Source organism: Phoxinus phoxinus (assembly GCF_949152265.1).
Source record: "Phoxinus phoxinus genome assembly, chromosome: 4".
Lineage (NCBI taxonomy): Eukaryota > Metazoa > Chordata > Actinopteri > Cypriniformes > Leuciscidae > Phoxinus > Phoxinus phoxinus.
In genome coordinates this window covers 43,901,906-43,918,115 of record NC_136879.1, presented here as the reverse complement: position 1 = coordinate 43,918,115, position 16,210 = coordinate 43,901,906, and the positions used below count along the sequence as shown (strand labels likewise).

Here is a 16,210-nt window from a genome sequence, read left to right as displayed (position 1 = left end):
TCTAGTCCGGGCTTAATGTAAACCTTGAACAGGAAACCGACCCACATAGCCTAGGCCAATTCACAATGTCCGATATTTCATAAAATTCTAAATCCATCGGTCGACTTGTTTGTGTGTGAAAAGGCCCAATGAGCTTGAGTTAAAGGAGAACTCCGGCGCAAAATGAACCTTTGGTCTAATTACACATTGTTACCTAGTCAACCGTTATCTGAGATTTATTTTCATGATTTTCGAATGTAAATAGTTTTGATGTAGAATAGATGTAAATTGAGAACTTTGACAGTGTCCAGACAGTTTAATAAGAAGATATTTTATACATACAGTCAACTTTGCGTATACAGGCAGAAGCCATCTTTGAAAAACAGACTCTATCAGTCGATCTACGAACGCCGATCCAAATGCGCTGGACCATATGAGATTCTACACAGTTCAGCGCATTTGGATCGGCGTTCGTTGATCGACTGATAGAGACTGTTTTTCAAAGATGGCTTCTGCCTGTATACGCGAAGTTGACTGTATGTATAAAATATCTTCTTATTAAACTGTCTGGACACTTACACAGTTCTCAATGCTTCGGTTTGAAGGTAGGGACCCTCATTATGCTACCGTGTTAGTGTGGGGCTATTTTGAGCCTTGTTAGTGGTATTAACAAGCGATTTTTATTTGTCATTACTCAATGCCCTATATACTAGCGTTATAGGCTAAACTGTTTTTAGAGATAAAACTATTTACATTCGATAATCATGAAAACAAATCTCAGATAACGGTTGACTAGGTAACAATGTGTAATTAGACCAAAGGTTCATTTTGCGGCGGAGTTCTCCTTTAACGCGGTCACATCCCAGCAAACACATTAACGTTGTGGCAACATTGTAACAATGTAGAATTGTAAGAAGCGACAGGCCTGTAGCAACGTTGTTACGCGACATTCAGCAACTGAGAGACGACGTTCTGACTTTTTTTTTATATGCTGCTATGCCTATAGATATCCCCCATTTAGCATTTTGTTAGATAATTATACTTAACCTTCACCACACAACTTAATTATAGCAACCTTTTGGCCATGTTGTTAAAACGTTGTTAGAAGTTTGGGTTGTGCCAACGTTCTGTGTTTGCTGGGATGATCTTTTTTCTCCTACACTCCAGATATGTTCAGCTAAATTATGAATGTTGTTTAAAGGTGCTCTAAGCGATCTCGGTTGGCGTAACCTCTTGTTGATGTTTGAATTATTATCAAACAAAACGGAGGCTATCTAGACCCTCCCTCCTCCTCATCCACGCAATAATCCCCCAAACTCCACCCCACATCATTCTTGTCGGTTATTGGCTGGAACAGTTTGTTATGTTTCGTGCTGCGGGTCGCTCTGTTTATTGCTCAGTTTGTTTTTGCTGCTGTTTGTGGAGCTTGGGCTCTCCGCAGAGACCGCATTTTTTTACAGTGTGTTCAGGGGACAGGCAGCTAGCGGATACTGAGGAGATGTTTGCGGTATGTGAAAAAAAATGTTTTGCCCTAAAAAACGCGCGAGATCGCTTAGAGCACCTTTAATTTAATCATTTAATTTAGTGTGTGAATGTTTGTTCATTCAGAGTCAGTGGAGGAGATCAAACTCATCAGATTATCCTGCAGCTTCATCATGGCTGATTCACAAGCATCCAGAGATGGAGATATTCCTCCAGGACACAGGTACTTTCAACACACACTGTAAATATTGTATTACATCTCAGAAAAATATCAGTTTTTAACCCCCCTGCACAAAAGTGTAAGCAGAAAAAAATAAAAAACATTGCCTATATTTTTGTCTGTGTTTTTGTTTTGAAACTAACATGAAATATTAAATAAAAGGATCATAAAGTTTCCTCAAAGTGCTTTAAGATGAATGGTGAATGTTTATATTAATATGGTTCCTCTCATAAAGAATTATCACAGTGATCTAAAGTATTAAACTGAATGTGTTCTCTGTTCCAGTTCAGTCCAGCAGAAGAGCTCAAACCCAGAGTCCAGCTGTGTGTCTATGAAAAGCAACTGGTCTATGGATCGCCCAATAGAGTTTAAGAGTGGAGAGAAACGGCCTAATCTCAGGTATATCATTTTTATTAAAGTTATGCTTACACTTCTGAATTAGACGCATAATTTATCTCAGTCAGTCTAATACTAGCAATTGTTGCATGTCGAAATGAATGAATTCCAAGACGTGCATGATTTGATGGGTTTGTTTAATCTTGTTCACTGCTTACATTACCACGGCATTTATTCGCAGTACCAAAAACTCTGTGTGCGTTCACAGCACTACCAAAAACTGTTTTTTTCTTTGTTTCTACTTCACGCCCGCTCCTCTCTTCCGTTGGCGCCTCTCCTGTAGGCAGGGCCGGATTAAAAATTCAAAGGCCCCTGGGCACAATGACTTGTAGACACAAACTTTTGTCGTAATGTCTTCACTTGCAATAAATAAACCCTTGAGCTTTTTTATTTAGGAGAAAACACCAGATCACCTGCGATCGCGTGAGCGAAGTGCGCACTTCTCTTTAAATCACGCCGCACACACAGAATGCCTATATAGGCTTAAAGTATTGTGCTGTTTTATAAAGGCACAAAGCAATATCACGGTTTCGATTTTAGTTTGTTGGCAAAATATAAGGCTAGAGACCTTTATGTTAGGCTATAGCTACATTTTACATGTGTTGGGAAAAGGGAGAAGAGCGAGTTCGGCAAAAGGCGGATTCGAACTCGGGTCGAACGAGTCAAAAGCTACTTTCAAGTACCTCACGCCAAACTATGCCACTGTAGATATTCAGTGGTGGGCGTCTTTTTACTAAAAACCGTTATCGGAAATGTAAAAAAATTATTATTCCCCTCGCTTGGGCCCCAAGTGCTCATGGGCCCCTGGGCCAGTGCCCATAATGCACATTGGATAATCCGGGCTTGCTAAAACAACATGCCTGCTTGAGCATTAGTCACTATAAATTAAGCAGAGTCTTATGCATTTGCATTCAAACACATTTCCTGCATTAACCCCATCATGAATTTAGAATACATAAGAACTAAGTGAACAATAAAAAAAAATATGGTGGGTACTCTCTCTAAACATTAACATTACCGTAAATGTTATTATGAGGCCCCACACAATGACATCAAGTAAATGTAAGCTGAGGTTGAAGATCTAAAATTTCATCTTTTAATATAATTTCAGTATTAATAGTGTGTATCTGTATTATTATTCTTTATTGGTATTCATGATCAGTTGTATTATCTTGTGGAGTTTAAATGCATGTGTTTGAATGCATGAAGAGACTATAGATAGCATGATGTGAGGATCACATGTCAGACAGAGGGAAGCTATATTTTGCTGAGGGTGTGTAACAGTGTACAACAGTTTCCACTGATGCAAGCATATCACCAATGTAAACAACAAGGATAGTTCTTAATATGGGAGTGGAGTGTGACATGTTCATATGACATATGTGTGCCAATTTTAAGAAGCTCAAAGCAACATGTTTGTTACCTTATACGGAAGCTGTAAGTCTGTCTGTGATGTATATAAGCTGAATTTCACTGTACCACTTCAGAGAAACACGGAAACGCATAGACCTGGCGTGAATACAACATCTTCTCAAAGTTTCTCTCCTGACATATAAGAATAAAAGATTTTTCTTGGCAAGATAACTGGTGTCTCGTCCCGTGAATCAATACCGGGGAAAAGAGAAATAATTCTGAATCTACATTTTGGCGTCACGAACAGGATGATCGGGCATTTGTCTCATCATTTCAGGTAAGACTTTATTTTATTCTAAATAATTATAAGTCTGCCTGGTGATTAGACATTGACTGAAACTGCTTAAAAGAACTGTGTGATTCGGAGTACCAGTTGTGTTGCCAATGAATATATATGTGTCAGAAAAAAGGAAAAAATTAAATAATTTGAATTTGATGTGACTTATTTGAGTTGCTCTGGTCAGTAAACCTCTGAAATATTGAATGAAGCTGGGGAAGTCTTTTTAATTTTTGAAAAGACTTTAGAAAATGGACCTTTGTTAGAAAAAGGCCATTTGCCAAATTTGTAGAATTAGCTGTAAGGCGATTTAGCAATTAGCTTGTTATGACTGGGAGGTGGTTGAATATGATGAGACTGTAAAAACCGAGGGCAGATTTTTCTCTACATATTTCAACACACCGAAGAATCGTTTCAGAAGGGGACGAGGATAGTGTGACAAGCGGTGATTTATAGCGGTTTAAAGTGGCGGGTCTGTGCTCCGGGTTAGCTCAGTGCAGTATATAGAGATACAAAGAAACCCTAAAACGTTTAAATACGCAGAGGATTGAACCCTTAGAAGAAGGGAATCAATGTAAAAGGAGCTAGAATCGCATGCATTCTAATTTTTGACAATGAAGCTGTTCAGTGTTTGAGGAGGTTGACTGATCTGAGAGCAACTTTTAAAAATAAAATAAAATTATATGTAGGAAAAACAAATCAATCAATTGATCTGAGACAAGCAAACAAAGAAAACATAAATTATTAGAGTTAACCTTTTTGTTTCTGTTTTTTGTTTCCTTTTTCCCTTTTTTTGTTCTTGAGTAAAAGACGCCAGGTGGAAAGGGAGAAAAGCAGAGGGAGAAAAGCAGAGGGAGAGCAGCAGAGGGCCTCCCCTGGAATTCACACACACACACACACACACACATACATACATACACACACACACACACACACACACCCACGCACACAAAAATAGCCCTGCTGTTTTGAGCATACAAGACACAGAGTGACACAGAGTGACAAATACTCTGCAATGGCAAGTGCCTATAATAGCAGAACAATATCTGCTTGGTACCTGGAAAGGAAAAATAAAAAGCAAGCTAAGTTTTTGAAGAAAGGATTGGACATTAACGCATCTATAGATGTGCAGTTAAGCTGGTTTGAGTCCCAGAAAGACTCCATCAAGTCAAAAGTGTTTCCAATCCTTGCCGCACATTGGATTTTAAAACAAGGTGGAATTTGTTGCGGTATTGATGGGTGCCCAACTCCACTTGTCGAAGCCATGAAACCTCAAATTGAAGCATATAACAAATTGAACAAAATTATGTCCATTAAATGTTCAGATGGAGAAAATACAACCAGTAATGATTCATTTGATCCAGATTGGACAAATATAATAACTGAAGCTGAAAAGAAATATTCTCAAGCACCAGTGAAATCTGCAACAACTGTAACGCCGCCCCCTTACAACCCAATTTATCCAGTTTTGCCTGAACAATATATAGATTCATCTAAACCTCTGATACAGCCTCAAGCTTCGAGATCAAATGGAGGTCCAGTTGACAAAATGTATATTGCATCTGCACAAGCCGCTCCAATAATAATGAGATCTAAATCAGTTCAGCCAAACAGAGACATGTTGCGAGGTACACCAGCTCGTAATTATGGATCGGACTGGGGTGAGGAGACGAGAGATGACGACATGATCACTGTTGACAAAATTGGACCTGAATTTTCTTCACCTGCTGTTAAAAGGGAAGGATCTGAACTGATGACAGAAGAGAGACCATTCACACCAGGAGAACGTCAAGCCATTCTCACAGCCCTGCCTCCTCTGAAGAGACAAGATCCAAACACAGAGTTTTGGCGAGAATTAGACTCATTAGTCGAAGCTCATCAAATGACATTAAAAGACATACACACCATTGTAAAGGCAAAAATCCCAAGAGACAGATGGGAACGCTTGCCAGCATCGATCACAACAGCCCAATGGATAGACTTGTGGGTTGATGGCCAGGGACGACCACTGGGTCTTTGGCAAGCATTAGATGAGTTCCGAAAAGAAATCCAAGAAATCTTGGGCAGCGGTAAAATTCCTTTCACATTAGTGACATTGATTAAGCAAAAGGATGATGAATCTCCAGATGAATATGCTCTACGTAAGTGGAATTCTTATGAGAGATGGGCTCTCTGTGCCAAGAAACAACCTGACAGAGATGATGTACAGTTCACTGACACACTTGTGGATGGACTTAGCGCAAAATACCAACAAGCCTTATCACTTGGAGTCAATCCAGGTGAGACATTTGATCAAATTATGCAATGGGCTGGCCGCTTAGAAATGGCTATGAGATCAAACAAAGAAGAAGGAAACAAGCCATATCGAAGAGGAGTGGCAACAGCTCAATACAACATGGATACAAGGAAAAAGATGATTGTTTGCCTCCATTGTGGAAAGCCTGGACACGTCAGAAGAGATTGCTGGGCTAAAGGAGGTGGAGCAGAAGGTCAAGGTCAATCATTTAAACAGGCCAGTGTAAAAAACCATGATGAAACCTCTCAAGGGAAGACGTGGACTGAAGCACAAGTCCGTCAGCTCATTGAGGGGATTATGCGTCCGCAATAGGAATCAGCGGCCCCCTGTTTTGGTAAGAAAAGAGACAATCGCCTTTTCATCAATGCATTAATAGGGGGCCACCCATGTGACATTTTGGTTGACACAGGAGCAGCAATTTCAATAACAGATTTGAACTTACCTACAACAGATGAAACAATGGAAGTTGAAGGAGTTGGAGGAGGTATCACAAAATTTCACAAAAGTATTCAAGTTCCTTTGCAAATACATGAAGATGAAGTCTTATGGACATCTTTCTGGGTGGGGCCAAATTCACAAGGAAGCCTTATTGGCATGGACATTCTTCCATTGTTAAACATGATCATATTCACAGACAGTCGTCAGATCGCTACAACAGCTGGGATAATACCACACGAAGATCGCACATGTAACCTAAGGTCTGTTGGTACAGCAAAACCAATTATCAGAGACTGGGGAAAAGACGGTGTGTGGGGTCTTCTGTGCAGTGTATATCCGGATGTCTGGGCTAAACACAAATTGGATTGTGGCAAAGCCAACATTGATCCCATTGTTATTGAAGGACCGATACATGCCCCTCATAAACAATACCCCATCCGACCTGAAGCAAGACAAGCCGTGGAGGAGATAGTGGCAGACTTGGAAGCTGAAGGAATCATCAGACAAACTTCATCTACCACTAATAGTCCTGTCTGGCCTGTCAGGAAATCCGATAACTCATGGCGACTAACTATTGATTACACAAGACTTAACAGTGTAACACCAAAACCGCATCCTATTGTGGCCAATCCTGCCACCATTTTGAATGATATTCCAGGTAATGCTAAAATATTTACGGTACTAGATGTACTGTCGGCTTTCTGGTCTATACCTATTGACGAAAGATCTCAAGAGAAATTGGCCTTTACAGTGGGCGCAAAACAGTATGTTTGGAATAGACTCCCACAAGGTCTTAATCTTTCTCCTGTTGTATTTCATAGAGCTTTGAACCAGTTCCTAACGGAGCACAAAGCTGAAATTGAGAGTTCCGGAAGTGTTTGTCTCCAATATGTTGATGATTTATTAATTGCAAGCCCAGATGAAAACAGCCATGTATTTGCTCTGAATGTTGTCCTACAAGCCCTTAGGAAAGGGGGATTCAAAGTTAACCCCGACAAGGCACAGCTGGCAAAAACCAAGGTGATCTACTTGGGCCAGGAAATATCTATCGAGGGAAGGAGAATGACAACAGAGCGTGTAGAGGCATTACGTCAACTTCCAAAACCTCTAACAGTTACAGGAATGAGGAAGGTGATGGGACTTTTCAACTATTGTCGTCAGTATATACCTGATTTTGCTAGCATCACTAGCCCTCTCATCGATTTGTACAAGGGGGGAAAGCCTGGAGTGGAACAGATAAACTGGACACCGGAAGCTGAGGAAGCATTTACATCTATGAAAGAGAAACTGACTTCAGCCCCAGCCTTGGGACTTCCTGATGGACGGTTGCAGTTTCACTTGTGGACCAGGGTAGGAGATGAGACGTATTCAGCAGTACTGAGTCAAAAACCAGGTGATCGATACAGACCAGTTGGATACTTTTCCACAAAGATTCCTGTCACTATGATTGGGCAACCACGATGTATACAAGCCCTCGACGGTGCCACATGGGCAGTGGATGCTGTTGAAAATCTGATAGGAGCACAAACTATCATATTGCACACTCCACACAGTATAGTGACACTGTTGAACAACACAAACATCAAAACCATAACTGACGCAAGAAGAGCAAAATGGGAAGCAACCTTGTTGAACAAAGATTTAAGAGTGGAAATCATCAGGGACACGTCTCTTAACCCTGCAACAATGATGCTGGAACCACATGAGGGAATACCACATGAGTGTGAAAAACAGGTAGAAGAAGATAGTCTTGGTCCAGTTAATCCAATCCCTCTTGAAAACCCAGACAAAGAGTTATGGGTCGATGGATCCAGTTACTATGTCGATGGAAAACGACATACTGGATGGGCTGTAGTAAAAGTTGATGGAACTGTTGTAAAGAAAGGAGCTCTTTCTGGGAAATTGTCAGCACAAGTAGCTGAGCTTATAGCACTTACGGAAGCTTTTGAACTATCGGAAGGAGATCGAGTCAACATCTATACAGATAGTCGTTATGCTTTTGGCGTGGTCCATGACTACCTTGCCCTGTGGAAAAGACGTGGACTTATCACTAGCAGTGGGAGCGAAATACAACATGCTTCCATAATTCGTCGCTTAATTACAGCATGCCACTTACCCAGAGAAGCAGCCGTGATCAAAGTAAAATCACACCAATCTGACAAGTCCAAAGAAAGTCAAGGGAACACGGTAGCAGATGCAGCAGCTAGAGAAGCAGCTCTACTTCCTCTTACTCCTGTTACCTTGGTAAAAGAAAACAGCAAGGATAATCCTGAGCTCCATCTTCTGTCATATCAACTGGAGACAGATGAAGAAAAAGAACAATGGATAAAAACAGGAGCAAAAGAGGATGATCAAGGTATCTGGAGAATTCCAACAGGACAAGTGGTGATGCCTATCGGAACAAGAAGAGAATTAATGCAGCTGTATCATGGAAAAGTACATGCTGGAGCAAAAGCAATGAAAGCTCAAATCAGTGAGACTTGGTGGTGGCCACGAATGATGAGAGACATTGATGATTACTGTAGGAGATGCTTGATCTGCCTGAAGGCAAATGTGGGAAAATCTGTAAAGGTGCGAATGTCACATGCACCCAGACCAACAGGTCCATGGACGCATCTCCAAATTGATTTCACAGGACCTTTATCACCCAGTGGAGGGTATCAATACATTCTTGTAATCATGGACAGATTTACCAGGTGGGTGGAAGCATTCCCGACAAAAACTTGCACTGCTGAAGCGACAGCACGAGTAATGGTGGAAGAAGTTTTTCCTCGCTGGGGTCTTCCATATGAACTTGATTCTGACAATGGAACTCATTTCACTGGGAAATTGATGAAGGAAGCAATGAAGTTGATGGGGATTAAACAGAAATTCCACATCCCCTACAGGCCGGAGAGCTCAGGGATGGTCGAGAGAATGAACCGATCGTTGAAAACCGCTCTTACCAAAGCCATTCTGCAAACTGGCCAAGGGTGGCATAAGTTATTACCTGCTATTCTGTGGAACTTGAGAGCAACTCCAAACAGAGTTACAGGACTAACCCCTTTTGAACTAATGACCGGAAGAGCAATGGTTCTACCTCATGATGCTCCGCCACCTGTGGGAACAGGAGGGGACTCTACTTTGTTCCAAGAAAAGTTACGACGCTATCTCGCAATGCTGGATAAAGCTACTAAAGACAATAATAAGAAAGTGCGAGAAGCTCAACAGCAATGGGATGAAAAACACACCACTACTGATATTCCACACATTCCCGAGTTAGGCAGTTTTGTTATGATCAAACGAATTTTTAGGAAAGGTTTAGAGCCTCGATGGGAGGGACCATATGAGATACTCTTAACTACTGATACAAGTGTTTGCCTTAAAGGAAAGGGTGTAGGAACAGATAGATGGTATCATTGGTCACAAGTTAAACCTTGCCTAGTGAATGAACAAAATGATAATGATAGCTTATGGCCTGAAATTGAACAATGTTCATCCATTAGTTTTAAAGACTGGGAATAAAAGAAGTGATGTTAATTATTTCTCTGCTTCCATTTCAGGAATCAATTCCATTGACATTGATTAGAGATGGTTGCAAGTTATTCTCGATACCCAACGACAATGGTATGCTTATTTTTAATTTTACTTGCCATTTATCAAGGAAGCCAAGCTTTATGGACTCCTCGAGTTCAAGGAATCACTCGGAATGCAACTCTGAAATCTGGCCAACATTTTACTCTACCCTTTATTTCCAGATGGGGATTATGGGATTGGGTGCCACATAATGATAAAGACCTTGCTAAATATCGTAAGGACATCTTTGGAGGATGTAACTTTTACCATCAATGTTACAAAAGCCGAGTAATTTGGCCGGTAAAAGACGGGGGGTATACTGGTAGTGCTCAAAGACGAGATATTTGTTCAAAAGAAAAATGCGAAGTTGTGGGGTTAGACCTCATAACGTCTACTAATGTGGAAATTAATTTCGTTATGAATCGTACTCACATGCTTACAATATGGGACTCATTGGCTCAAGGGTGTATTTATCCCATAGTGGTACCATGTGAAGGGTTTCTGTGGGATACTTCCTCGGGAACAACAAGATTCAAGGGAAATTATGCACGAGTATGGCATTCAGAAGATGAGAATGAATATTGTGAGACTGAGCTAGAAACTGGGGAAATTGGAAGGTGTTTTTATCTGTCTGCGGAAAAGACAAACAAAGCTACAACATGCCCAAATACAACTATTGCACCAGCTCATGGTATTTTGTTGGCAAAAGAAACAAAAACCTTGATAAATGAAGCCCATATGGTGCGACAACGCATTAATTATAATTTGCAATCCCTTCTTACTGTTTTTGATCAGTCTTATTGTGGCAATTTTACACAAATAAGAAGTTGGTTGGAAAAAGAAATTAAGTATTATACCTCTAAAAATCCTCTGAGTAGTAAATATCGTAAACCTAGAAGTATATGGGGAGACATAGCGGGGGTATTTGGTTCTGTCAATTCAATTAGTAATACTGCTCAACTTAATCAACTAAGCGAGTATACTCAGTGGGTGGGAACAATGACTGGGAAAGGACTCACTGAGGCTCTTCAAGGTTCTCTGCATATTATAGCAGCGGGTCAGCATCTTAATAACGCAGCGAAGGAATTGGCAGATGCATTAACAAAATCATCTAATTTTGAGACACATCGTGCGGCGTGTTTATTTTTAGCCCAGAATCTAAAGGATCAGATGGTAGAGGATATTCAAGTTATTCGAATGGGACAAATTCCTGAGCGAATAACAGAATCTTTGTTAGTGGTTTTCGGTAAACAACTTAATTTAACGTCTGCTAAACATATTCCATTAGTTAAAATCGCTATTAATGAAAATTCGTTGTCAGGTTCTGGGATGTTACCTTTGATTATGATATGGCCTCAATATGGGAAACGTAATATTATGACAGTCAGGCAATTCCAATCAATGGGGGTTAGACAAGGAAATTCAGTAATTAGATTAGGTAGGAATGGATATTGGGCTGAAGGTGACACACCAATGATTTCTACCACAGATTGTTGTGTTGAGGAACATGAGTGGGTAATTTGCTCATGCTCTACAATGTTTAGTCTATCTCTTAATGGTTCTGCAGTTTGGGAAGTAGTTCCTTTAGATCAAGCCACAGGTGCATGGCAGGTGTCAGAAGCACAGTGGTGCATATTACATGATGGAATAAGTGAAAATATGATATACGGAGGGAAGTTGTGTCCAATTCCTCCTGATCCATTTTGCCTTGAAATTCTCTATCCTCTTCACTTGGGAGGAATTCATGTTCCACATGTGCAACTGTTGCAGTTGGAGCCACAATGGTGGAATAATGATTTAGTAGAAGAACGGAATTATGAACTCTTTGAGATGATTAGAATAGTTAAAAAGAGTGTAAAAGCAGCTCAAGAGGAGGGAATTCAAGCAATGGGTCATGTTATCGTAGCAAATGGAGTAGCTAAATTAATGTCTGAGAGGAAACTAACACGAATCCTAGGGAATTTATCATGGTCGGATTGGATAGTTTTGACTATGGTAGGAGTTCTTGTGTTCATGTTAGCAATACAATTCATGATATGTGTTACGGGAAGGAAAAGTACCAAACCTGTCAAATTGATTATTTCTAACCAAATGGATAGAACCAAGAATGGGACATACAGTGTGAAATAGGAGATTTTACATACTACATTACTTACAAAACACAACCTCACAAACAATGAACACCCGCTTACTGATTTTCAACCCCGAGGGATAGGATCCTTTAACATCAACGTTTATTTTAGTTTATTATTTTGGAGCCGGGAACTTGAAGTAGTTAAGTACTTACTTAACGAGTCAAGGCATCGGTGAAGACTTATTAATTTTTCTTTTCTTAGTTGTTTGGGGTCATTTTAAATGCGTACACATAGACGTTAAATGACACATAGTATGCGGGAACATAACCTGGGAAGGGGTCTTTGTTGTTTTTGTTGTGTTTGTTGTTGTTTTTTTCTTTTCTGTTTCTATTCTTCTGTCCTTTCTATCTTTTTCTTGGTCTGCTATTTCTTCTCCTCACTATCACTTCTATAGGTTGGCCACCTGGGATTGATGGTGTGGAACTTACGGCCGTAGTTCCAGTGGAGGGAAATGAAGATCTAAAATTTCATCTTTTAATATAATTTCAGTATTAATAGTGTGTATCTGTATTATTATTCTTTATTGGTATTCATGATCAGTTGTATTATCTTGTGGAGTTTAAATGCATGTGTTTGAATGCATGAAGAGACTATAGATAGCATGATGTGAGGATCACATGTCAGACAGAGGGAAGCTATATTTTGCTGAGGGTGTGTAACAGTGTACAACAGTTTCCACTGATGCAAGCATATCACCAATGTAAACAACAAGGATAGTTCTTAATATGGGAGTGGAGTGTGACATGTTCATATGACATATGTGTGCCAATTTTAAGAAGCTCAAAGCAACATGTTTGTTACCTTATACGGAAGCTGTAAGTCTGTCTGTGATGTATATAAGCTGAATTTCACTGTACCACTTCAGAGAAACACGGAAACGCATAGACCTGGCGTGAATACAACATCTTCTCAAAGTTTCTCTCCTGACATATAAGAATAAAAGATTTTTCTTGGCAAGATAACTGGTGTCTCGTCCCGTGAATCAATACCGGGGAAAAGAGAAATAATTCTGAATCTACAGAGGTCTTTTCCACCTTTATATAATGGAATTTGATTCATTTTTGAATCATCCTTAACATTTGCAAACCAGTAAGTTAATTTCTTAAAATAATTATAATCAAAGTTTTACACAGTTCAAAACATCACTGACACTGAGTAACAGACGCTAAAGCAAAAGCGTTACAACACTCCCTGGTCTTTCCTAAGACAGAAGATTCCAGTAAAAGTGCACAACATTTATAAGTCTGTATGCTTTTTATTTTACTTAGTTTTAAAACCAGTTCAGTCCAGCAGAAGAGATCAAAACCAGAGTCCAGCTGTGTGTCTATGAAGAGTAACCGCTCTTTGGATCCACCACAAAATTTTAAGAGTGGAGACAAACGGCCTAATCTCAGGTATACTATTTCTATAAAAGTTATACTTATAGTAGTTGATTTTTATGAAATTGTTGATATAAAGCAGTTTAATGAGTTACAATCCTGTAAGTTTCATTATATTAATGATCATCATTGTGCTCTTGTGTAAAGCTCTATGTATTAATAATAATAATAATGTTTAATTTATATAGCGCCTTTCCAAAGCTCACGCTTCACAATAGCAGTAAATAACAAGCAGTTTACACATAAACGGACAATGGACATTTGCCCAGTCCAAGTAATGAGCGAATGCAGTTGCAAATCGCATTACATTTGCGATACAAACATTAAAAAACAGAGGCAACAAACATTAGTTACAGACAGCATGGTGGGCAGTCGGAGTAAAGATGTATTAGATTATTGTTACCTAATTAACATAGTGACTGTGTTATGTCAAGTTAACATTTTCATGACTGGTAATACTGATTAAATATTGTATTGTTAATACATACACACTGTTAATACATTCATACACTGGTCTGTTACTCAGTTAGTTACACAATTACATCAATATCAGTGTGTCTGATTCTTTACACTCTTCATTCTGATTGAAGGTCAAATCTTCAATCCAGACCAGTTAAAAACACAGCTGTGTTCAAGCCTGTGATTCAACCACAAGACTTTAATGAAAGCATGTGTCCTGGTTTCAGGTAAAATGCAGGACTTTTGTTGTTTTTGTTGTTTAATTACTACAATTCACATACAAATACAAACACATGATTAATGATTGAAACATTTCAGATACCTAATGATGTTCTGTGTCCCATAATACAGCATATGTTTTCATTTATGGTTATTTACTTCTCTGACTTGTGTAATAATGTGGTATTTTAATCTTACAGCCATGACTCTAAACCTGCAGAAGTCCTCAACACATTGAGATCAAATCTGAGACAGAAGTTTGAGTGTGTGTCTGAGGCAATATCAAAGCAGGGAAACCCAACACTCCTGAATGAGATCTACACAGAGCTCTACATCACAGAGAGTGGAAGTGGAGAGATCAATAATGAGCATGAGGTGAGACAGATTGAGACACAGTCCAGGAGAGCAGAAACTGAGGACACACCGATCAAATGCAGTGACATCTTTAGACCTTTACCTGGACAAGACAAACCCATCAGAACTGTGCTGACAAAGGGAGTCGCTGGCATTGGAAAAACAGTCTCTGTGCAGAAGCTCATCCTGGACTGGGCTGAAGGGACAGAGAATCCGGACGTCCAGCTCATATTTCCACTTGCTTTCAGAGAGCTCAACTTGGTGAAGGACAAAACACTCAGTCTTTCAGATCTTCTTCATCGCTTTTTCCCTGAAAGCAGAGAAATGGACATATCCAGTGATCAGTATAAAGTGCTGTTCATCTTTGATGGTCTAGATGAGTGTCGTCTGCCTCTGGATTTCCAGAGCGATGTGAGGTTGTGTGATGTGACTGAATCCGCCTCAGTGGACGAGCTGCTGGTGAACCTCATTGTGGGGAATCTGCTTCCCTCGTCTCTCATCTGGATCACCTCCAGACCAGCAGCAGCGGATCTCGTCCCCTCGGAGTGTGTCCATCGAGTGACAGAGGTACGAGGCTTCAGTGACACACAGAAGGAGGAATACTTTAGGAAGAGAATCAGTGACCGGCGTCTGGCCTACAGGATCATCTCACACCTGAGGTCCTCGAGGAGCCTCTTTATTATGTGCCACATCCCCGTGTTCTGCTGGATCTCAGCCACTGTTCTAGAGAAGATGTTGAGTAAAGCAGAGACAGGAGAGATTCCCAAGACTCTCACTCAGATGTACACACACTTCCTGATCATTCAGACCAACATCAAACATGAGAAGGACTATGAGAAGAAAGTGAAAGATGGAGACATGATTGTCAAACTGGGGAAACTGGCGTATCGGCAGCTTGTGAAAGGCAACCTGATCTTCTATGAGGAAGACCTGAGCGAGTGTGGCATTGATGAGGCAGAAGCATCAGTTTACTCAGGATTGTGCACTCAGATCTTCAGAGAGGAGTTGGGCTTGTGTCAGGGGAAAGTCTTCTGCTTTGTTCATCTGAGCATTCAGGAACATCTAGCAGCTCTATATGTGCATCTCTCCTTTATAAACTATAACATCAATGTGTTTGACCAGATTACCAAACCAACTAATGGAGACACAGTTTCCCTATCTGATCTCCATCAGAGAGCTGTGGATGAGGCTTTAGACAGTAAAAATGGGCATCTGGACCTTTTCATTCGTTTCCTTCTGGGTCTGTCAGTGAAGTCTAATCAGAGTCTCTTACAAGAACTAAAGACACAGACCGCAAACAGCTCTCACAACAATGAGAAAACAGTCGACTATATTAAAGAAAAGATCAGTGAGAATCCCTCTCCAGATAAATACATAAATCTGTTTCACTGTCTGAATGAACTGGGTGATCTTTCTCTAGTGAACGAAGCTGAACCTCATATGAGCTCTGGAGGATTACGTGATGTGAAACTCTCCTCGTCTCAGTGGTCAGCTTTAGTGTTTGTGTTGTTGTCCTCAGAGGAGACACCGCAGATGTTTAACCTGAGGAGTTTAATTGGAGACAGAGATGATCGGTAAGTAACACTGAGTGCAATCAAAAACATTATG

The 16,210-nt window shown here is 40.2% G+C and overlaps 1 protein-coding gene across 5 annotated transcripts in view; it reads left to right on the top strand.

The window, feature by feature from the left end:
- The window catches only part of LOC306997721 (NACHT, LRR and PYD domains-containing protein 3-like), a 31,281-nt gene that overhangs the window by 3,227 nt on the left and 11,844 nt on the right, over positions 1 to 16,210 (top strand). The window contains exons 1-6 of one of the 5 annotated variants that reach the window (XM_079611135.1): positions 1,395 to 1,486; positions 1,588 to 1,684; positions 1,967 to 2,080; positions 13,460 to 13,585; positions 14,161 to 14,256; positions 14,449 to 16,176. In XM_079611135.1, the coding sequence (XP_079467261.1) occupies positions 1,635 to 1,684; positions 1,967 to 2,080; positions 13,460 to 13,585; positions 14,161 to 14,256; positions 14,449 to 16,176 (2,114 nt within the window). In that variant the 5' untranslated portion in view covers positions 1,395 to 1,486; positions 1,588 to 1,634. Of the gene's footprint in view, positions 1 to 1,394; positions 1,487 to 1,587; positions 1,685 to 1,966; positions 2,081 to 13,459; positions 13,586 to 14,160; positions 14,257 to 14,448; positions 16,177 to 16,210 lie in introns of those variants that run through there. The other 4 variants (XM_079611136.1, XM_079611134.1, XM_079611137.1 and 1 more) reach the window with 4 other exon arrangements.